Genomic DNA, 23,085 nt, shown 5'->3' on the forward strand with positions numbered 1-23,085 from the left:
TCCAGATGTAGGATCACCGTTACAGAGGTGATGGCTATTCCAAAAGTACAGAATAATAGAGCAAATGATCAGAAAAACCCTGAGGAGCTTACACAAGTAGTTGAAGGCAAGGATGATTTAAGGACACAACAGTCAAGGAAGAAGAGTTATCTATAGTGTCAAGTGTTACAGATATGGCAAGAAGAATTCAATTTAACAAAGTCAAGTATTATTAGCTATTGGGATGTCATTTTATTACAGTGGTTAGGATGAAAATTGAATTTAGGGGAACAGGCAGGGGAATACAATGAGCAACAGATAACCTGGCAGCTACCAGAATCACTTAGCTATTTTCTCTCTGATTCCTACCACAGATCCTTGGATATAATTCTTAATTTTGGGCCAGGCATGGTGGCTCATGCCTATAATCCTAGCACTTTGGGAGGCTGAGGTGGGAGGATTACTTGAGCTCAGGAGTTCGAGACCAGACTGGGCAACATAGTGAGACTTTGTCTATTTTTTTTAAGAATTAAAAATCTATTTTATATTAAAAAATAATAGTAATAATTCTTTTTTTTTTTTGAGACAGAGTTTTGCTCTTGTCACCCAGGCTGGAGGGCACGATCTCGGCTCACTGCAACCTCCGCCTCCGGGTTCAAGTGATTATCCTGCCTCAGCCTCCCCAGTAGCTGGGAATACAGGTGCCCACCACCACACCTAATTTTTTATTTTATCTATTATTTATTTATTTATTTATTTATTTTTGAGACAGAGTCTCGCTCTATCGCCCAGACTGGAGTGCAGTGGCATAACCTCAGCTCACTGCAAGCTCCACCTCCCGGGTTCATGCCATTCTCCTGTCTCAGCCTCCCAAGTAGCTGGGACTACAGGCGCCAGCCACCATGCCCAGCTAATTTTGTTTTTGTATTTTTAGTAGAGATGGGGTTTCACCATGTTAGCCAGGATGGTCTCAATCTCCTGACCTCGTGATCCGTCCACCTCGGCCTCCCAGAGTGCTGGGATTACAGGCATGAGTCACTGCGCCCAGCCTAATTTTTTATTTTTAGTAAAGACAGGGTTTCACACTGTTGGCCAGGCTGGTCTCGAACTCCTGACCTCAGGTGATCCGCCCACCTCAGCCTCCCAAAGTGCTGGGGTTACAGGCGTGAGCCACTGCGCCTGACCTATTCTTAATTTGGAACAGGGGAAGGAGAAGAACAGTAAAGGGAAGCTTGGAGGAAAAAAAAGTTTTACTTTTTCATGTAAATCCCATGTAGCCAGAATGCTACTAGTCACAAGCCAGTGTTTGGGGATTACTAATCTGCAGAGTAAAAGCATTATGATTTCAGTTTACATACTTTTAATCGCTCATGATCCACAACAAGTGAGGGTGTAGGCTGAGAAAGAATTGCCAAAGCCTTTTCAACACTGATGAGCTGCTGCTGTTCTACCTGGGAACGTCTAGCTCGAGTCATTCGCAGAACACACATTTCTAGAATGAAAAATCAAATAATTATTATTTGGTCCATAGATATTATGATGCCTAAATAATAATATTAGGCAGATTAAACAGGGCATGTTTACTAAGGACATAAACAGCAATTCTGGCTTATTAACTCGTTCTGTTATAAGATTAAGATACTGCCACTCATACACTCAAAAATTAAGGACAGTTTGAGAAGTAGGTTTCATACTGAGTATTTCAAAGGGATTCTCAACAGGTTAGAATTCTGTCTTCTACTTGAGCACAAGACACACAGAACTGAAAAGCTAGAAGGGACCTCAATAATCTAGAACAGGGGTTGTAAAATACCATCCATGGTCAAAATCTGGCCTACCACTGTAAATTACGTTTTATTAGAACACAGCCTGCCTGTAATCCCAGCACTTTGGGAGGCCAAGGCAGGTGAATCCCTTGAGTACAGGAGTTCAAAACCAGCCTGGGCAACATGGAAAAACCCCATCTCTTAACAACAACAACAACAACAACAAAATTAGCTGTGCATGGTGGTACATGCCTATAGTCCCAGCTGCTTGGGAGGCTGAGGTTGGAGGATCGTTTGAGCCGAGGAGGCAGAAGTTGCAGTAAGCAAAGATCATGCCACTGAAATCCAGCCTGGATGACAGAGCAAGACTCTCAAAACAAACCAACCAACCCAGCCATATCCATTTTATCTACTGTCAATGTAGTTTTCCCAGCAGGGTTGAGTAGTTGTCACAGAGACCAAGATTGTACGGGCCCCTGTGTAAGCTAAAGTATTTAACTATCTGGTATTTGGTTCTTTAAAGAAGTCTGCTGATCCATGATTTAGAACAATACATTCAATGATAAACGAGAAAAATAAGGCCAGGAGAGGTGAAGAGACTTTTCTTTCTTTTTTTTTTTTTTTGAGATGGAGTCTTTCTGTCACCCAGGCTGGAGTGCAGTGGCATGATCTCGGCTCACTGCAACCTCTGCCTCTGCCTCCTGGGTTCAGGCGATTCTCCTGCCTCAGCCTCCAGAGCAGCTGGGACTACAGGCGTGAGCCACCACACCCAGCTAATTTTTGTATTTTTAGTAGAGACGGGGTTTCACCATATTGGCCAGGCTGGTCTCGAACTCTTGACCTCGTGATCCACCCACCTCAGCCTCCCAAAGTGTTAGGATTACAGGCGTGAGCCACCGCGCCTGACCATGAAGAGACTTTTCTAAGGATATACATCTAATTGTTATGAAAGCCAGGATAAGAACTCAGACTTCTTGATATCGAAGCAAGTACCTGTACAGCTAAATAGTATTCTTTTTAAAAAGAAAACAATAAGAGAAAAATAAAACAAATCTGATTCAAAACAAAACATATTATACAGCCAGAAGATTAACATTTAAAATATTCATACTAGAAAGTATATCCTAGTCTATTATTGCTAATTATTCAAACACGCTTAGAACTCATGTCAAAGAAGCCCTTGCAAAAGGCTTGCATTCAGTGTATCAGCCACTAAAAAAAAAAAGTCCATTAACTTAGTCAATGCTTATTTTTGACCAAAATAAATTTTTGGCCCCATTATCCACTATTTTGCTTTGTATGATTAAATAATGTTTGGCTTTTCTAAAATCCAAACAAATCTACTGTCAAGGGCTCCAGCAGATCCAAATGAGGACAATTCTAAATAGAAAATTTGGGGAGCAGGATCAGTGGAATAAATATAAATAATCTTGGACTTAACCTACAATAAGGGATAGAAAAATGATTGGGGTAAGAGTCGTTCATACCACTCAGCAAGAATCATAGCACTCTTATCTTGCTTAAAAATGAAAGGGTATCATATGCTTTAGTTTGTTACATTTAATCTTCAAAATACCTCATTACCAAGCAACTATCTTATCTACCCCAATTTTGCAGATGAGCAAACAGGCTGACAAGTTAAGTATCTTGCCAAAGGTCACAAGCTACTAAGTAGTGAACTGGAGGCTCAAATCTAGGTCTGTTTGATGCCACAGCTTGTAACTATCCTTACTAGCTCAATAGTAAAGATGATGCTGTTGTTTTCTAATTAACTAACATCTGCTCTCTGAAAGGCAAGCAAAAAGCAATAACCTAAGATGCAATTAGGTGTTTAGAAACTTTGAAATATCTTTTAAAATTAGTAAATTATTTTAATTGAAAAAGACGTACCTTTTCCTTCATTTTCATCAGAAATATGTATTATCTGAGAGCTAGATGCATCTCCATTGCAAGCAATCTTGTCTGTCAATTCTGTACATGCTGTAGTCTTCCTAGAGTCTTCAAGCTCATTCTCGATATTACAAGTATTTGAATTATTTCTCAATTCCAGTTTGCTTTCAGAGGCATTTTGCTGTTTTTCATTTTCTTCCACTGAAGACTCTCCTGTGTTTCCGGTCTCATTATGATCTACACTTGTGTCTTGGGTTTCCTCTGTATCACTCTCAATTTTGTGATCCATGGCATTCTGGCTATCATCCTTTGCCTGTGAAATCTTCCTTCGCTTTTTTATGGTGCCTAAGTACCAGTTTGACTTTTTGCGAATTTTCCTCTTCAACTGAGCTTCAAGAAATTTAAAGAAAAATGATGAAAGAACATTCAACCATTTTCTAAAATTCAAAGAGTGAAAAACCCTGATATATGAAAGGATAAATAGTGAGAAACCACAGTAGTTTTGTATGATTAAAATACAGAAACAAGAATAAAGCATACTGTGAGAAGGTGGAGAAGTGGGTAAGGCCCAGATCATAAAATGGTAACAAAATTTTGATTTTATCTTGAATTTTTTTTTTTTTTTTGAGACAGAGTCTCGCTCTGTCGCCCAGGCTGGAGTGCAGTGGTGCGATCTCGACTCACTGCAAGCTCTGCCTCCCGGGTTCACGCCATTCTCCTGCCTCAGCCTCTCTGAGTAGCTGGGACTACAGGCGCCCGCCACCACGCCCAGCTAACTTTTTGTATTTTTAGTAGAGACGGGGTTTCACCATGTTAGCCAGGATGGTCTCGATCTCCTGACCTCGTGATCTGCCCGCCTTGGCCTCCCAAAGTGCTGGGATTACAAGCATGAGCCACCGCGCCCGGCCTATCTTGAATAATTTTAATCTTGAATAATTTTAAGGAGGGTACTGACATGATCTGTCTAACGCATATTTTGCAAAGATCACTTTGGCAGCAGCATGAGAAATGGACTGGAAGAAGGGCAAGACTTGAAATAGGCTACACTTATTGAGCATTTATCATATACTAGAAACTATCTTACTACATTGCCTAGACTGGAGTGCAATGGCTATACAGAAGCACAGTCTTGGCTCACTACAACCCCAAACTCCTGGGCTCAAGCGATCCTCCTACCTCAGCCTCCTGAGTAGCTACAACTATAGGTGTATGCCACTGCATCAAGCATATACTAGGAATTCTTCTAAGCCCCTTATGTATGCTTACTCATTAAAATTTAATTTAACCTGGCCGGGAGCGGTGGCTCACGCCTGTAATCCCAGCACTTTGGGAGGCTGAGGCAGGCGGATCATGAGGTCAGGAAATCGAGACCATCTTGGCTAACACAGTGAAACCCCATCACTACAAAAAATACAAAAAAATTTGCCGGGCGTGGTGGCCGGTGCCTGTAGTCCCAGCTACTCGCAGGAGAATGGTGTGAACCTGGGAGGTGGAGCTTGCAGTGAATCGAGATCATGCCACTGCACTCTAGCCTGCGTGACACGACTCCGTCTCAAAAAAAAAAAATTTCACTTTAACCCAATGAAGTTTGCTACCATTATCATCATCATTTTACAGATGAAGAAACTAAGGTACAGAGAGGTTAAATATTCTGTCTAGATTAGATGCAGTATAACCACACAGCAGTAGTCCTGGAAAGAAGTGGTAAAACTTTTAGGTAACAGAAATGACAAAGGAGAATGAAAGATTACCTTTCTCCCCAGCGGCTTTTTTTTTTTTTGAGACAGGGTCTTGCTCTGTCACCCAGGCTGGAGTGCTGTGGCATAATCAATAGCTCACTGCAGCCTTGAACTCCTGGGCTCAAGCAATCCTCCTGCCTCAGTCTCCCAAGAAGGTAGGGCTACAAATGTGTGCCACCATGCCTGGCCAGTGTTTTGTTTGTTTTTTAGAGATGGGGTCTTGCTCTGTTGCCCAGGCTGGTCTTAAACTCCTGGCCTCAAGCAATCCTACCACCTTGGCCTCCCAAAGTGCTGGGATTACAGACATGAGCCATAGTGCCTGGCCTCCGTCCAGTGATTTTCTTAATGGTGTTTGGGAACTTGTCTGCTGCCTCTTGGTTGTCAGAAGCTGCTTCTCTTGTTATCTTGATGTTTTTTTGAGATGGAGTCTTGCTCTGTCACCCAGACTGGAGTGCTGTGACGTGATCTCGGCTCACTGCAAGCTCCGCCACCTGGGCTCACGCCATTCTCCTGCCTCAGCCTCCCGAGTAGCTGGACACAGGTGCCCGCCACCGCGTCCGGCTAACTTTTTGTATTTTTAGCAGTGATGAGGTTTCACCGTGTTAGCCAGGATGGTCTCGATCACATGACCTCGTGATCCGCCCACCTTGGCCTCCCAAAGTGCTGGGATTACAGGCGTGAGCCACCGCGTCTGGCCTTATCTTGATATTTTTTAAGCCAAACCTCTTTCTAAAATTATCAAACCATCTTTTGCTGGCATTAAATTCCTTCTGCTATGTCATATAATGACTTCATTTTTTCTTGAATTGTATTAGAGTCTACAGGTATGCCTTTCTTATAGCAATCTTGCATCCGGATAAAAGCTGCATTTTCAGTATCAGACAAAAGGTATTTCACAAAAAGTACAAAGTTTTTGCATCTGCTAGTGTAGCTGCAACAACAGCTTCAGAAATTTCCTTCTTTTCTTTCTTTATTTTTTGAGACAGTCTCACTCTATTGCCCAGGCTGGAAGGCAGTGGCACGATCTTGGCTCACTGCAACCTCTGCCCCACTGGGTTCAAGCAATTCTCTTGCCTCAGTCCCTTGAGGGCTGGGATTACAGGAGGAGCTGGGATTACAGGCGCACACCACCATGCCCAGCTAGTTGTATTTTTAGTAGAGCCGGGTTTTCACCATATTGGCCAGGCTGGTCTTGAGCTCCTGACCTCAGGCAATCCGCCCACCTTGACCTCCCAAAGTGTTGGGATTACAGGCGTGAGCCACTGTGCCTGGTATTCTTTTCTTTCTTTTGAGACAAGGATCTCGCTTTGTTGGCCAGGCTGGAGTGCAGTGATGCAATCTGGCTCACTGCAAACTCCACCTCCTGGGTTCAAGTGATTCTCATGCCTCAGCCTCCCCAGTGGCTGGGATTACAGGCACTCTCTACCACACCTGGCTAATTTTTTTTATTTTTAGTAGAGACGGGGTTTCACTGTGTTGACCAGGCTTGTCTCAAACTCTTGACCTCAAGTGATCCACCTGCCTCAGCCTCCCAAAGTGCTGGGTTTACAGGCGTGAGCCACCACGCCTGGCTCTTTATTATTATTGTTTACAATGGTCCTTATACTGAATTCATTTGTCTTGAAAGGGCAGGATACTACAGCTGCAGACCTCAATCTATGGTACATATCAAACAATTCAACTTTTATCTTAGAAGGTTATGACTTTCTCTGCTTCTTGGGAGCACTTCCAGCATTACTAGTGGCATCTCCTATGTGTCCTATGGTGTTACTCAAGGTTTTTTATACTAAACACACAAAAAAATACTTGAGAACCGCAAATCACTTTTTACTGCAATAAGCAATTTACTGGAGAGGCCAACTGCTCACCGCATCACACATCGTTTTAAGCAGATACTCACGAAACTTGAGCTCACCACAACAGCAACAGGAGGTGGCTCCGAAATTGCGGTAGTAAAGTTATGTACTACAGTAAATTTTATGCAGTTGTGATTTAATACTGAATCTTTACATTTGTTTACATTTCTCTTGACTGCAAATGGTGCTATGTACAATCTGTGTTTGTGTGATAAGTTTTGATAAATCTTAACTTTTTAAAATAGACTTGTGTATATTTTATGGTGGTGATAAAATAGACTACTGTCTATACATATTGTATGCATCTGTGACATACCTAATTTTTTCACTATTTCTAGGCTACGTGATTCAATCTGCAAGTTTTTTCAAACTGTTGCAAAGCTCCAAAAAAATTTCCAAGATATTTATTGAAAAAAAATCCACACATATGTGGACCTGTGTACCTCAAACTCGTATTATTCAAGGGTCAATTGTACTTAGAACATAAACATGAAATGAATATCCACCAACAGAAGAAACTCACATAATCAGCACCCAGATTGAGAAACAGAATATATACTAACATTCCAAATCACCCTTATTCTAATTCTAGTCATATCCTAAAAAGTAAACAATATCCTGATTTATAACACCATGGATTAGTTTTGCCCATTTTTGACTTCATACATATATAAAAATTTTAAATATATATTTTAAAATTTATTTCACATGTGAATGTATCTAGGATTCACTCAACATTGTTTGGGAGGTTCATCTATGCTGTTGTGTGTAGTTGACGTTTAAGGATTCTCACTGTATAATAATTCATATCTTTCCATTCTACTGGTAATGGGCATTTGAGTTACCCCCAGTGTTGAACCATGACTTTTAATGGCAAAACCACAACCACTTTTGTACCAACCTAATATTATGAATATTGCTTCTTTGAATATTCTTGTACATGTCTTTTGGTGGACACAAAATATGTAATCCTGTTGGGTATCTATCAAACAATTGTTTTAAGGGAGCCAATTTCCATGTCATCAATTTCCACACATATATATTCTTGCTTAAAGCTGATTTGACTGTCAGCATTCTGGTAGTGAAGGCCTCTTGATAATTTTCTTCTCTTCTCTTTCCTTTCCCAGCTGCCTCCTCCCATTTTTTCAAAAGAAGGGCTTATTCTTTATCTATCTCAAATCAATTACCTGAGGATGGACAAACTTGCAATAGAAGTTTCAACCCCAGCAAACACCACTAAGCCTAACCTTAACACACACACAGAGATCTAAAAAGGTAGTGAGGAATGGCCAGGCGCAGTGGCTCACACCTGTAATCCCAGCACTTTGGGAGGCCGAGGTGGGTGGATCATGAGGTCAGGAGATCCAGACCATCCTGGCTAACACGGTGAAACCCCGTCTCTCTAAAAATACGAAAAAAAAAAAAAAAATTAGCCGGGCGTGGTGGCAGGCACCTGTAGTCCCAGCTACTCAGGAGGCTAAGGCAGGAGAATGGCATGAACCTGGGACACAGCGGTTGCAGTGAGCCGAGATCGCACCACTGCACTCCAGCATGGGTGACAGAGCGAGACTCCGTCTCAAAAAAACAAACAAACAAACAAAAAGGGTAGTGAGGAATTACAGTGCTAAAATCTGGGAAAACAAATGAATAACAGAGGCTGAGAAGCTGAGCAGTCTGACAAAGGGGCTTAAAGAACAAAAACTGGAATTAGAAGTCTGCCAAGGAAGGCAGGCCTTAGAAAACCCTACAGGCTTTGAATAGGTAACACGTGGAGTTACCTTCTAAGAATAAGGGGGAGTAGGAAATAGACCAGAATTTACAGACATCAGTTTCAAATCAAGACAGTCCACAATTAGATGGTGACTTCTGGGTTGCAAGTCGTACATTATAAACTTGGATTTATTTCAAGAATACAAAGTTGTCTTAATAGTAACAAAATCAATGTAATTCACTGCATTAACACAAATAAAGGAAAATAAGGGAGAAAGTTAATGGTATTAGAAAAGAATAAAGTTATAATTTCATAAATGAAAACTACTTGAGTACTTACCAGGAGTGCTGCAAGCCACGGGAGTACTCGGTGTCTTTAGCTTTTCATTCTGCTCTGGGTCTGATCTTTTATCACCAACAAGAGTGGAATTTTGCTTTGGCATCACATGGTAGTAAGACGGGGCATATTTGGAGGAGCTACAACCTTATAAATAGATATGTGGGATGTCAAAAGGATTTCCAGATTTCAAAATTACATGAAGGATTAACTAAAAGTACAAAATACATCTGAAGCATCCTTTTCAGATGCTTCTGAAATTCATATATTCTGAAATTCATTCATAATATTAGGTTGGTACAAATCAACCAAATCACTTTCCTACCTCTTTTCTTTCTAGATTCCTGAATTTCTTCACAGAGCTGCTCAAAGTCTTCATCAAGTTCTTCTTTAATTATGGCATAGGCAGTATCTCTTAAAGCACAGGCTCTATGTCTAATAAGACGATCTATGAAGTGAGTAAAAAATGTAATTTTTAATTTCCCTTTTAATAACATACCAAAAATAAACTCAGCATATTAGGCTAAGATAGTAGCTCTTACAATTCCTTTTGACTTTTACCAAGAATAGTAAAAGTTACTGGAATTGTCCTATTCTGTTTCAGGTGCTAATCTAATGTTCTGGACATCTGATTCAATATGGCAAACTAAACCCAAACAATTTTACTGCTCTGTCCTGTTCAGATCCCTTTGAAATATCAGAAAAAAAAAAGAATCAATCAATAGCAAGAGATTAAACATGACAACAAAAAAGAGAAGGCTATCAGTGTCATTAGTGAACAAAGAATGTGAAAGAATTTTGCAAGAAATTTATGGAGGTTGTTATTGCATTGACAAAGAAACTAGACAAAGACAATGAAAAAGCAACCCTCCACAGGAAACACTGGGAAAATCCTAAGCTCAGAGTATGAATACTACAAACTGGAATATGATTTGAGGCAGAAGATGGAATGAGTGAATGCAGGATTGCTTGAGCCACATCAATCCTCCTCAAAGGACAAGAGATTGCAAAATTCACTCCCAGGTTATATAGTACATTACATACAGAATGTTGAAGTGGGCTTTCTAACATGGCATTTGGGCCTGAAGAAAGTCAGGGCAAGGTCTAAGTAGTGGTTCCTGAACTCAGCAGCATCAGTGTCACTGGGAAACTCATTAGAAATGCAAATTCTCAGGGTCCACACCTACAGAATCAGAAACCCTAGAGATGGGGTCCAGTGATCCGTATTTTATGAAGTCTTTTAGGTGATTCTGATGTCCACTAACATTTGATACCACTAGCCTGAAGTAATTTTAGATTGCCACAATAGACAGAAAGGGAGCAGCAGCAACAGCATGATTGCAATGCAACAGAGAAAGCCCTCTGCCTCCAGGGTACCTCGTTTCTTCTTCCTACATACAATGGACTGTTCTCATCTTGTTAGTCTGTTTCCTACTGCTTAACTCCAGAACTCTGAACTACAGGGAAATGCCTAGGGAAGGTGAGCTAGAGGACTGGGAGGGAAAGAATAGTAAGCTTTTCAATTGTTGAAAAAATTTTTAGTAGTTTCCTAAACTAATCAATCTAACAAGCACCACCAATTTAAAAACAGAAAGCCAATGTACTGGAGGAGAAATTAATACAGAAAACAACTATTTTTAAAATGTATCTTTGTATCCACTGGTAAGAGTTAAAGAACTCTGCATCTGTAAGAACAGGAAGCCATCAAAAAATTAAATAAGCACCCAAGAAAGAACATTTCTTGGAAATGGACAAGCTGCAGAACAAACATATCATTAAAAATCCTTTATACATTTTATTTTTAAAAATTTGTAAAAATTTATAGGGTGCAAGTGTAATTTTTGTTACAGGCACAGACTGCACCTGAAGTCAGGGCTTTGGGGGTATCCAGCACCCAAATAACATACATTGTACCCATTAAATTTTATATTAATAGAGGGGATAGGTGAGAGCAGAAAGGGTATATGCACAGAAAAAGGTCTGAAAAGATATCCTCAAACTTAACAGTGTCTGCCTTTGGAGAAAGGAAATGGGGGACTAGATTTTTTAAAATATTACTACTAGTAAGCCCTATATTATATTGCTTTTGTAATAAAAATTATAATGGTCTTAACTAATAGAATATTTTAAAAACTATTTCATTACAGAGTGCCTACTTTTCCACTTTGAGGAAGAGCACTGATATACAAAGTATACAAGCCATTTTGTGTCTTGTATACAATTTTGTGTAATTTACACAATTTTGTGTAATTGTTATTACAATTTTGTGTAATTGTTAATAAACAGGGATTTGGGAATGAAAGAAACCTGCATTCAAATTCTCACTGTGTCCCTTCCTGGAAGTTTGACCTTCAGCAATGTTTTTAACGTTTCTACACTTCATTTTTACCATTTGTAAAATGGTTGTTGTGAGGATTAAATAGTATTTTGATTATGTTTATAATATAGCACCTGACACAAAAATCAACGCTAAGTGTTAGCTGCCCCCCAACTCAACCCCCTGAAAAAAAATTCACTAATGCTCACCTCCAGGATCTCTATCTGGATTGTATTCTAAGGCATTACTACAGATTAGATCAATATCTCTCAAATAGTCTTTCACAGTCAGATACTTGTGTAGATCAATTTTACTTATTACAGATGAAAGGTCCATTGGTTGCTTTATTACAGTGACATAATCAGGAACCTAAAATTCAAGCAAATGATCAAATCACGAAATTAACTCTAAACATAACATGTGAGTCAAGTTTCTCTGCCAGGCAATATAGGACACAGAGAATAAATACGTAAGAGATTATGATAATATATTTAACATAAAACCTTTCACTTGATTTAAGGCTGTTTTTGTTATTTGTTTCTATTCCTTGGGCAGCTGTATTCTCCAGTAACAGCCTATATTCTTTCCTCATCCAATTGCCACCCATCCTTCAGGGCAACTTAAGACCTGGCTCTCCAGGTCTCTTCCAACCGTGTAGGTCATAATAATATCATGCCTGTAATCCCCAGCACTTTGGGAGGCTGAGACAGGAAGATTGCTTGAGGCCAAGAGTTTGAGACTAGGCTGGGCAACATAGCAAGACCCTATCTCTACAAGGTTGCAGTGAAAGATGATTATGTCACTGCACTCCAGCCTGGGCAACAGAGTGAGGCCTCAACCCTTACTACAAAAAAAAAAAAAAAAAAAAAAAAAAAAAAGGCCGAGCATGGTGGCTCATGCCTGTAATCCCAGCACTTTGGGAGGCCGAGGTGGGTGGATTACCTGAGGTCAGGAGTTTGAGACAAGCCTGGCTAACATGGAGAAACCCTGTCTCTACTAAAAATACAAAAATTAGCTGGGCGTGGTGGGACACACCTGTAGTCCCAGCTACTTGGGAGGCTGAGGCAGGAGAATCACTTGAACCTGGGAGGTGGAGGTTGCAATGAGCCGAGATCGTGCCATTGCACTCCAGCCTGAGCAACAGGAGCAAAACTCCGTTTCAAAAAAATAAAAAATAAAATAAGACATTCTCAATTACTTCTGGAATGTTTAGGTTGGGGAGACAAAGTTAATTGTCTGCAGGAAGGGAAAATGCGTCACCCTGCTCTTAAGTCTACATGTGCTTAGGACACTAACCCGGTACATGTTTCCAAATAGATAAAACTAGTTCAGGGTGTAGGCAGAACTACATAAACTCTTCAAATATCCTTTGATTGTGAAGCATTATGGCCTAGAATACACTTGATCCAAGATTAAACTAATACCTCATCAGGGTCAACAGGCTTAGTAAACACTCGGAATCGCTTGTCAATAGCAAGCCTATGTGTAACATTTCTTAAGAAAATCCTCAGTTCTCTAAATGTATCTTCTTCTTGTTCTTCTAGTCGTTTCACTTCTTCTGCTGTCAGCGATCTTGGCTCAGGTGGTGGTGCTACTGGGAGTACCTCCAAAGCCTGCAAAACTTCACATGAATGGAAGAGTTTAGTTACTGCTCCTCCATAACATTGAGGGTGACAAGTGATTTAATGAAAACAGAGTCAGGATTTGAGGGATTATCTTCCTTATATATGCAAGGAATCCAAAGATTTGAAATACAAAAGTACTACCATAATCTCGAACCCTACATCCCCTCCAGAAATCATTAGTAACTTGTAATTTGGAATGCTAATTCCTACAAGTCATTACCTCTGTTCCATTTTAAGATAATTTAAGAGGCAGCTGGGCGTGGTGGCTCACACCTGTAATCCCAGCACTTTGGGAGGCCGAGGTGAGTGGATCACCACGTCAGGAGATAGAGACCATCCTGGCTAATACAGTGAAACCGGGTCTCTACTAAAAATACAAAAAATTAGCTGGGCGTGGTGGCGTGCACCTGTAGTCCCAGCTACTCAGGAGGCTGAGGCAGGAGAATGGCGTGAATCTGGGAGGCAGAGCTTGCAGTGAGCCAAGATCGTGCCACTGCACTCCAGCCTGGGTGACAGACAGAGACTCCGTCTCAAGAAAAAAAAAAAAAAGAAAAAAAGAAAATTTAAGAGGCTATTAAACTTCGAAATTGCATTATTTCCAGGACAAAAATATTCTAACTATAAAAAAGCCTTCTTTACTAGTTTTGAACTAATGAAAATGTGTAATATGTTTCAAATATAACAACAGGTTATTTTGTTTAAATAGATATCCAGTGAGTACTCAGGATAAAAAAAAAGATTATTAGAGTCCTGCCACAGTGAGCTGACAAACTACTACTGGAGTAAGAGGCATAATTATATCATTGTAATGCCATATTAGTAGTATTTTAAAAGTATGATGGGTCATAAAGGCAGAAGCAATTCATTTTGCCCATATAAGTTAGGAAAGGCTTCATAATAAAGAATAAATGAGGTATACTAAAAGGACAAGTATTTAGCCGGGCATTTTGGCATGAGCCTGTAGTCCTAGCTACTTGGGAGGCTGAGGTGGGAGGATGCTTGAGCCCAGGAGGTTGAGGCTGCAGTTGAGCCTTGATCATGCCACTTCACTCCAGTGGATGACACAGACCCTGTCTCAAAAAACAAAAATAAAATAATAAGTAGTTCTTTAGACAGAGATGGGGGATAGAGATAGAAGCTTTACTGATGAGAGAGCAAGCATTAATAAAATAGTGAAAAGGTAAAATTATGTTACATATGGTTTAAAGATAGTGTTTTATAAGAAAAAAAATGTGGGGGTAGAGGGTTGAGCAGAACACAAGTGCCCAAAATGAGCTTAGAAAGACAGATTGGAGCTATACTATGAAAGACCTTGTGTACCTTAAGAACTTTAGTCTATTTTAATGGGAAGCATAGAGATTTTTAAGCGGAAGATGCATCAACCTCATGACTGAGGTTTTGAGCTTGTGTTATCAGACACATGTCAATGCCATTAACTATTTCATTCCTACTTTCTCAAAATTATTAAATATTAACTTTGATATAGAAACTAACCTGCTTTCTTTTTTGATATAGGAGGCTTAGCAGCTTGTTTTAGAATTAAATCTTCAAAAAATTTTGTCCGTTCTTCTTTACCCGGTAACTGGACATTAAAAATCTCTCCATAATCACGGATAAACAATTCTTGCACCTTAAAAAAGAAAATAAATGCAATATATATCATATATACAGATGATCCCCAACTTACAATGGTTCAATTTACAATTTTTAGACTTTACAGCAGCATGAAAGTGACATGTATTCAGTAGGTCCCTCCACTTAACAATCGGGTTATGTCCAAATAAACCCATCATATGTCAAGGAGCATCTGTACAGCATATAAACATATGTATGCAGTATATATACACACATGCATATGAAATGCATGTGTCAGTCATTTAAGACAATAGCAGGTTATTATACACATATTTTTAATGACAAGCTAAATTGTAAATTTTTTAAACAAGTCCTTAAAGAATGCTAGATTTATGTATAAACCATGTTTACAAGAGATTAAGGAACTAAAAATCATGAGAACTCAAGAACCCAAACTAATAAAGGAACTGACTTGATTATATTTTACTTTTTTCGTTTTCTTTTTTTTTTTTTTAAGAGACAAGGTCTGGCTCTGTCACTCAGGCTGGATTGCAGTGGCACAATCATAGCTCACTGTAACCTCAGACTGGGCTCAAGCAATCCTCTTACCTCAGCCTCCTGAGTAGCTGGGACTACAGGCACGCACCACCACACTCAGCTAATTTTTAAACTTTTTGTAGAGACAGGGTCTCCTTGTGTTGCCCAGGCTGATCTCAAATTCCTGGGCTTAAGTGATCCTCCTGCCCTGGCCTCCCAAAGTGCTACAATTACACACATATGCCACTGTGCCTGGCCCTGATACTTAAAAGGTTTGTTGAGATCAATTAATTCATTTTCCCAACCCCAAATGAGATGAGATATAAGAAAGAGCAATTGTTCAAAAATAAAAAGCAAATAAACAAACAAAAACCAAAATATAAAGGCCAGAAGGTAAGTGTGGGCTACAAGAGAGATATTGGAAACTCAGTGGACTGCTGGTAAGAATGTAAAATAGTGTAGCTGCGGCGGAAAACAATTTGGTGGTTTCTCAAAGTTTAAACACAGAATTAGTATATGATGCAGCAATTCCACTTCTAGGTATAGATCCCAAAGAACTGAAAACAAAAACTCAAACGAGTATTTGTACTCCAGTAATCACAGCAGCTTTATTCACAAATGTCAGGACGTGAAGATGACCCAAATGTCTGTCACCAGATGAATGGATACAAAATGTGGTATATACATACAATGGAAAAGTATTCACCCTAAAAAGGAATAAAATTTGGACACAAGATACAACATGGATGAACTTGAAAACATTACACTAAATAAGACACAAAAGACAAATACATATTCAAATTATATGAGGTACCTAGAATAAATAATTCAGAGCCAAATTATAACAGAAGTTACCGAGGGCTGTGGGGAGATAGAAATGGGGAATTACTGTTAATAGGTACAGAGTTTCTGCTTGGGATAACAAGAAAGATCTGGATAGTGGTGATGGTTGCCCAACATTGTAAATGCACTTAATGTGACTATACTATATGCTTAAAAAAATGGATGAAATGGTAAGTTTTGTCTTTTTTTTTTTTTGAGACAGGGTCTCACTCTGTCACCTAGGCTGGAGTGCAGTGGTGCAATCTCGACTCACTGCAGCCCCCACCTCCCAGATTCAAGCGGTTCTCCCACTTCAGCCTCCCGAGTAGCTGGGACTACAGGCGCACATCACCATGCTCATTTTATAAAAATGGGTAATTCCTAGTCCCAGGCCCATTCTCCCCTACTTATAGAATGTGGTATTAAAATATTTTACCCAGTTTGCAATTATATGCTTAAAAAATATTATCCCCAGAAAAAAAGTAAGAGAAGCTATCCTTTAAGAAAAGATCTTTTGGTATAGAATTTCCATTCTCGATAAAGTTTCCCCAGATTAAACCGATTACATTTTTTCAGCCTCTCCACATCCATACAAAGTTCACCTAGTTTGTCTTACTTGTTACCCGGAGCATAAAGCCATTATTATCTTTATTTCAAATCTCAAAATGATTAACAGTTTCAGTTGATAGAATAAGAAGCCAGTAATACTATGGCTAACAATCTTTTTTTCCACTGTGTTAATCAGAACACTGCTAGAGTACTTCATTCATTCTGGCTCTGGCCTTCCAAAAGAACTAGAAAAAAGAAAGACATTCAGGAGAGTGACTAGAATTTTGAAGAAACTACAACCTGGTGTGCTGTGTAACAAAGTCTACTATTACCACAATCTGTATTCTTGTTCTTTGGGCACACAGCTAGGTCAGATTTCCTAGCCTCTCTTGCAATGAAGTAGGCTATGTGACTGAGCTTTAGCCAGTGGAATTTGAGAGGAAATGATTTACACCACTTCCAAGTCAGGCACAAGCAAGAGCCTGTCCTTTCAGTTGACTGTACTGAAAGCGACCTGGAAGGCTACATGATGAAAATAAGACAACAGGCCGGGCACGGTGGCTCACCTGAGGTCAGGAGTTCAAGACCAGCCTGGCCAACATGGTGAAACCCCATCTCTACTACAAATACAAAATTAGCTGGGCATGGTGGCGGATGCCTGTAATCCCAGCTACTCGGGAGGCTGAGGCAGGATAATTGCTTAAACCCAGGAGGCTGAGGCTGCAGTGAGCCAAGATTGCGCTCCTACACTGCCAGCCTAGGCAACACAGTGCGACTCCATCTCCAAAAATAAATAAATAAATAAGTAAATAAAATGAAATAAAGTAAAATAAAATATCTTTCAGCCTGAGTGTTTGAATGACTGCACAGCAGAAGACAAACTTGCCAATGTAATCAACCTGCCTAGTATTGTTAAAGTGAGTAAGAAATAAACTTCTACTTTATTAATAGCCCTAATGAATATACCATATCCTGTTTAATGTGAAAAGGCCTGGGTCAGCAAGACATAAGAGTATTCAAATATACAAAGACTTGTCATGATGAAGATGTATCAGTCAAGTTCTATATGCAATCTGGGAAATGAATGGAGATTAAGAAGTGGTAGATTTGTGCTTGCTTCACCAGCACATATACTACAATTGGAACAATACAGAAGTTCACTTCACCAGCACATATACTAAAATTGGAACAATACAGAAGATTAGCATGACCCCTTTTATAAGTTTAAAAAAAAAGAAAGAGAAATGAAAGCCTCCCTCAATAAGTTCGATTTTTAGGAGTCAGAGGTAACAAAAAGAACTGCGTAAAAGTGTTTCAACATAGGTGAGATATCCACATAAAGGCGATAGTGTAGAGTACGAAACTAGATAATTTACTAAACTGGAAACCTTTAAGGACCTCCCCCACTCAGAGTTTATAATATATACTTAATATTCATTTCCTAGCTTATTTAACTTGGAGGTTCCGTAATCAATTATTATTATACAGAGTCACTGGGGACATAATCTGGTCCCTTGATAACCTTGGCCTCCTTTCCTCCTACATTACCCCTCACTTACTCTGCTCTATCATCCTGGCCTTCTTGCTATTTTTCCAACCTGCCAGACACAGATCTGCCTCAGAGCCTCTGCATTTGCTTCTTCCTCTGCTAGGACCTTTTGTCCCTCAGCTATTCCAATGGTTCACTACCTTACCTTTTCCACGTCTTTCCTCAAATATCATCATCATCATTTTTTTTTTTTTTTTTGAGATGGAGTTTTGCTTTGTCGCCTCAGCTGGAGTGCAGTGGTGGGATCTTGGCTCACGACAAATCCCACCTCCCGGGTTCAAGCGATTCTCCCGCCTCAGCCTCCTGAGTAGCTGGGATTACGGGCACACATCACCATGTCCGGCTAATTTTTGTAGAGACAAGGTTTCACCATGTTGGTTGGCCAGGCTGGTCTTGAACTCCTGATCTCAGGTGATTAGCCCACCGTGGCCTCCCAAAGTGCTAGGATTACAGGCGTGAACCACCACACCCGGCCAAATATCATCTTCTTAATGAGGCCTTACCTAGCCTATTTAACATGGTAACCTACCCATACTCTTTTGGTACCCCTTAGCTAAATCTTTCTCCACAATAATAGTTAGTATTATAAATTTTTTAAAACTTCTCTCCCCCACTCAATTAAAATGTTAGCCCTACATGTGTAAGGATACACATTTTTGTGTATCTTATTCACTGTTTTATCTCCAGTGCCTAGAACCACGCCTGGGAGAAAATAAGCACTCAATAAATATTTCTTTAATAAGTATTTGAGCTTATCTTCCTACTAGTGTTCTAAAAAGTGTAAACCAATTTTGTCAAGTGTGAAAAAAAAATTAAACTCATTCATTAAAATACACAGAAGCCTACAATATGCTTGTTATGTGCTCTATGGACACAAAGGTGACAAAAAATAGTCCCTAATTTCATGTACTTTACATTCTGATGGGGAAACAGAGTCAAGCAAATTAATATTTAATGGCAGGAGGCAATACAAATAAAGCAGGAAAAGGGAAAAGAGTGTGATGGGTGAAAGAGCTATTGGTATTATTGAGAAACTCTGATCAAAGAAGGCCTCCCTGAGGTGATATCTGAGCAGAGATTTGAGAAAAATAAAAAATGATGCCAGGCAAGTATGTAAAAGAAGAGTATTCCAGGCAGAAGCAGCATGGCCTTTTGTTCACTACTGGCAGTTGTCTAAATTGGCACAAACTTGAATTAGTAATTTAATATTGTTAAAACTTGTAAATGTAAAATACTCTTTGATTCAGCTACAGCTATTCCACTTCTAGGAATCAATACTAGAAAAATCCACATACTAGTGCTCATACTAACTAAAACACAAGGATGCTCACTATAATAGTTCAGTAGAAAAAAATCTGGAAAACCACCAAAAAACCTGTCAACAGGGCTTTGGATAAATAAATAATAGTACATCAAGAGTGGAAAAACCATGCAGCTCTTAAAGAGACTTTAGCACTAACAAATACATGAATACATTTATTGATAAGTGAATAAAACAAATTGCAGAATAGTATGTATCATATAATCCCGTTTTTTAAATTTTTTTTTTTTTTTTTTGAGACGGAGTCTCGCTCTGTCGCCTAGGCTGGAGTGCAGTGGCTCACTCGGCTCACTGCAAGCTCTGCCTCCAGGGTTCATGCCATTCTCCTGCCTCAGCCTCCCGAGTAGCTGGGACTACAGGCGCCAGCCACAACGCCCAGCTAATTTTTTTTTGTATTTTTAGTAGGGACGGGGTTTCACCCTGTTAGCCAGGATGGTCTCGATCTCCTGACCTCATGATCCAACCGCCTCGGCCTCCCAAAGTGCTGGGATTACAGGCGTAAGCCACTGCGCCTGGCATATAATACCATTTTTCAAGAGAAAAAATTTATGTATCCTTAATATATACATACACATATACATATACCATCTTACCCAATGAGCATATATACCAAATAGTTAACAATGGTATCTTTGATAAGAAAACTTATCCTTTTATTCACTTCTATAGCATTTGTATTTTTTCAATAAGTTATGATTATTGTGGTACAAACAACTCTCTTTTTAAAAGTATAATGATACTGCCCCACATAAATTACCTCTTCTGGCAAAGCAGAATGGGATTTGTCAGAAGTTGCAAGTAGTAAAACTGGAGCAAATGAAGGAATATTCTGTAATAATGTGGTAAATGTGGCTTTAAGTGTTGGTCCAACTATTTCCCACCACACGTGGATATGAGGAACATACACTATACTTGGTGCTGTTCTCTTAGCTTCACGAATCACCTAGTAGAGAGAGAACAAAACAAATTTAGTTAGAGTCAGCATATTAATAATGCTAGTTCTATTAGTCTGAAACAATGTTTAACCTCCCAGGAGTAACATATAAAGTCCTCAAGTTTTTAAAATGCTTCTCCAAAATCCCACAACCTTATTTTTAAATGTTGATTAAAAGTTTCTTTTTTTGGAAAAAGATAATTTCTTCAAGCAACTAGAAAACAGCTGGAGAAATCTAGAAGATTTTTCTATTGTAATCAAAAGTAAACAAAACTACAAATATAAAATATTTTTATATTTTAAAAATGTTAATATAGCCAGGCATGGTGGCTCATGCCTATAATCCACGCACTTTGGGAGGCCAAGGCGGGTGGACTGCCTGAGCCCAGGAGTTCGAGACCATCCTGGGCAACACGGTGAAACCCCGTCTCTATTAAAAAAAAAAAAAAAATTAGCTGGGTGTGGCGGCATGCACCTGTAGTCCCAGCTACTCGGGAGGCTAAGGCAGGAGAATTGCTTGAACCCGGAAGGCGGAGGTTGCAGGGAGCCGGGATCGTGCCACTGCACTCCAGCCTGGTGACACAGCAAGACTCTGTCTCAAAAAAACCAAAACCAAAAACAAACAAAAAAAGGTTAATATACAAATACCAAAAACAGAAACTGCAGAATATCTGAGTACTTACTAAGGAGCAGTCACCATTTTAAGTACTTTACTCATTTAATTCTCACAACAGCTGTATGAGGTAAGTATTATTATCTCCATTTTCCAAAAGGGGAAAATTAGAGAGATCTAACAACTTTACTAAGGTCACAAAGATATTAAGGGTGAATGTGGGATTTAAAGTCATTCTCTTTAATGACTAAGCAATCATGCATAATTCTGTTTTGTAAACCTGAAGTTACAAATCAGAAAGACAAAAAAACACAATACAAAAAATGGGGCAATTTTAGCTTTTGTCTCCGAAAGGCTGTTTTGTCTTATACTTGGGCACCAACAAATTACCTGGGCACATGTTTCTTCAGGGGATGTAGCACTAACTCCAAAAAGAACAGGAATGTCTAATGTATATACAGTAAACTTTTCCAAAGCATGAATGACAGCTGGTGCCAAGTGAGAACCTTGACCAAATCCTGGTTCTCCTACTATCAATATTCTTGGTCGAAAAGACATAGGTTGGTAACAAGCATTTCTGAAAGAGAAATGATTAATAAGCTGTTTTAGAAAACACAGTTTAAATTTTCTCCCTAAATTGTCAACTATAAACTTTCATAAGTAAAATGTCTTGTCAATAAGGCCAACCAATCATAACATGGTTCACATAGTTTCTGGAAACCAACCCCAAAGGTTTTTAGGAATATTTTTATAGACTGTAATTTCTACTGTTGTGACAACCGTAACAACAAAAAATTTCTGGTAGTTTAATTTAAATAAAAAGCAGATTGGTTAGCATTTTTTACTTTTTCAACCGCATCTCATTTATTTTTAGAAAATTTACACATGCAAAACATTGATTTGCAAGAAAAATATACCTATTCAAATGAAGAAAATTAAAATTGTCTTTTGCCTTATGAGAAGATTTCTGAGAAAGTCCATTTTCATAAACTGATGGAACATCATCATCACTGTAAGCCAAGTCACTTTCTAGCAGAGGACAAGAAATATCTATAAAACCAAAAAATTGTACATTAGTAACTTTTGGATTGCAAAGCAAATCTTTAATGCTTCAGTTACCAAGTCAGCATATTTCAATTAAATTTTTTCAAAGAATCAAAAATATTTGTGTACATATGAATTAATAAGTAAATGTAAAAATGTACCCCAAACTTACAATAAATTAAGTTAAGGGCAATCCATGGAGTAAATTTCCTTCACATATCCCAGGTAAAGCATTACCAAATTCTTTTCAAGAGATTCTTTTACAAATAAATATTTCTGGTATGTATGAAACATTTCACTTTATTGATTATAAAAACTAACTTTAAATGGTCAATCAAGTTTTATACCTGAGTCTAATGTTTTATTTGTTCTGAATTCTGCATGTGGAAATACTCTCTGCAGGGCTTCTAAGATCTTGTCAACAGTGTTTTGCAGGAGTGGTTTCACAACGGTGGACAATGCCTGCCCAGGTGATGTCACAGCTCTTTGGGAGGCTGGTATCATCTTTTGCATAGCTACCTCGAAATCCTTAGCTGAGATATTAATTGAAGAGAGATCCAACTGTAGTTTCTCACTAGTGGTATAGATCTGTGGGTAGCGTCGTCGTAAAGCACATAAAGCAGCTTCAGCACATATTGATTTAATATCTGCTCCACAGTATCCTATCCAAAGCAACCAGGGGAAGAAAAGAACCAGCCGACCAAACAAAGAAAACACAAAACTCTATTAGCATGACCATGGTTAAGAAAAAATTAAAAATCAGCCTCGCAATATAGTTAGCAAATATTTAAGAGTAATAAGACCAAAATCTCTTTTACCCAGTAAACTTATAGGGTAGTAATGGCCATCAACAATCAATCAACTTTTAAGAGTGCAATACACAAGCACTAAGTATAGCACAGAGGTCAAAAGCAAGAGTTTT

The 23,085-nt window shown here is 39.1% G+C and overlaps 1 protein-coding gene and 1 non-coding gene across 5 annotated transcripts in view; one reads left to right on the forward strand and one right to left on the reverse strand.

Annotated features, from left to right (window-relative positions):
- ATAD2 (ATPase family AAA domain containing 2) overlaps nt 1-23,085 on the reverse strand; it is a 121,025-nt gene that overhangs the window by 28,589 nt on the left and 69,351 nt on the right. For 3 of the 4 annotated variants that reach the window (XM_063726333.1, XM_054560981.2, XM_024250666.3), the window contains 11 exons: nt 22,511-22,825; nt 22,037-22,169; nt 21,510-21,696; nt 20,330-20,515; nt 14,714-14,849; nt 13,019-13,215; nt 11,804-11,963; nt 9,603-9,725; nt 9,281-9,424; nt 3,636-4,025; nt 1,338-1,471 (listed from right to left, as the gene is read on the reverse strand). In XM_063726333.1, coding sequence (XP_063582403.1) covers nt 1,338-1,471; nt 3,636-4,025; nt 9,281-9,424; nt 9,603-9,725; nt 11,804-11,963; nt 13,019-13,215; nt 14,714-14,849; nt 20,330-20,515; nt 21,510-21,696; nt 22,037-22,169; nt 22,511-22,825 — 2,105 coding nt within the window. 4 annotated transcript variants of the gene reach the window in all.
- Nucleotides 17,858-17,961, forward strand: LOC112134775 (U6 spliceosomal RNA). Its single transcript, XR_002916127.1, has one exon. It is a non-coding gene; the product is annotated as a U6 spliceosomal RNA (small nuclear RNA).

This window comes from Pongo abelii, chromosome 7 (genome assembly GCF_028885655.2).
Source record: "Pongo abelii isolate AG06213 chromosome 7, NHGRI_mPonAbe1-v2.0_pri, whole genome shotgun sequence".
Classification (NCBI taxonomy): domain Eukaryota; kingdom Metazoa; phylum Chordata; class Mammalia; order Primates; family Hominidae; genus Pongo; species Pongo abelii.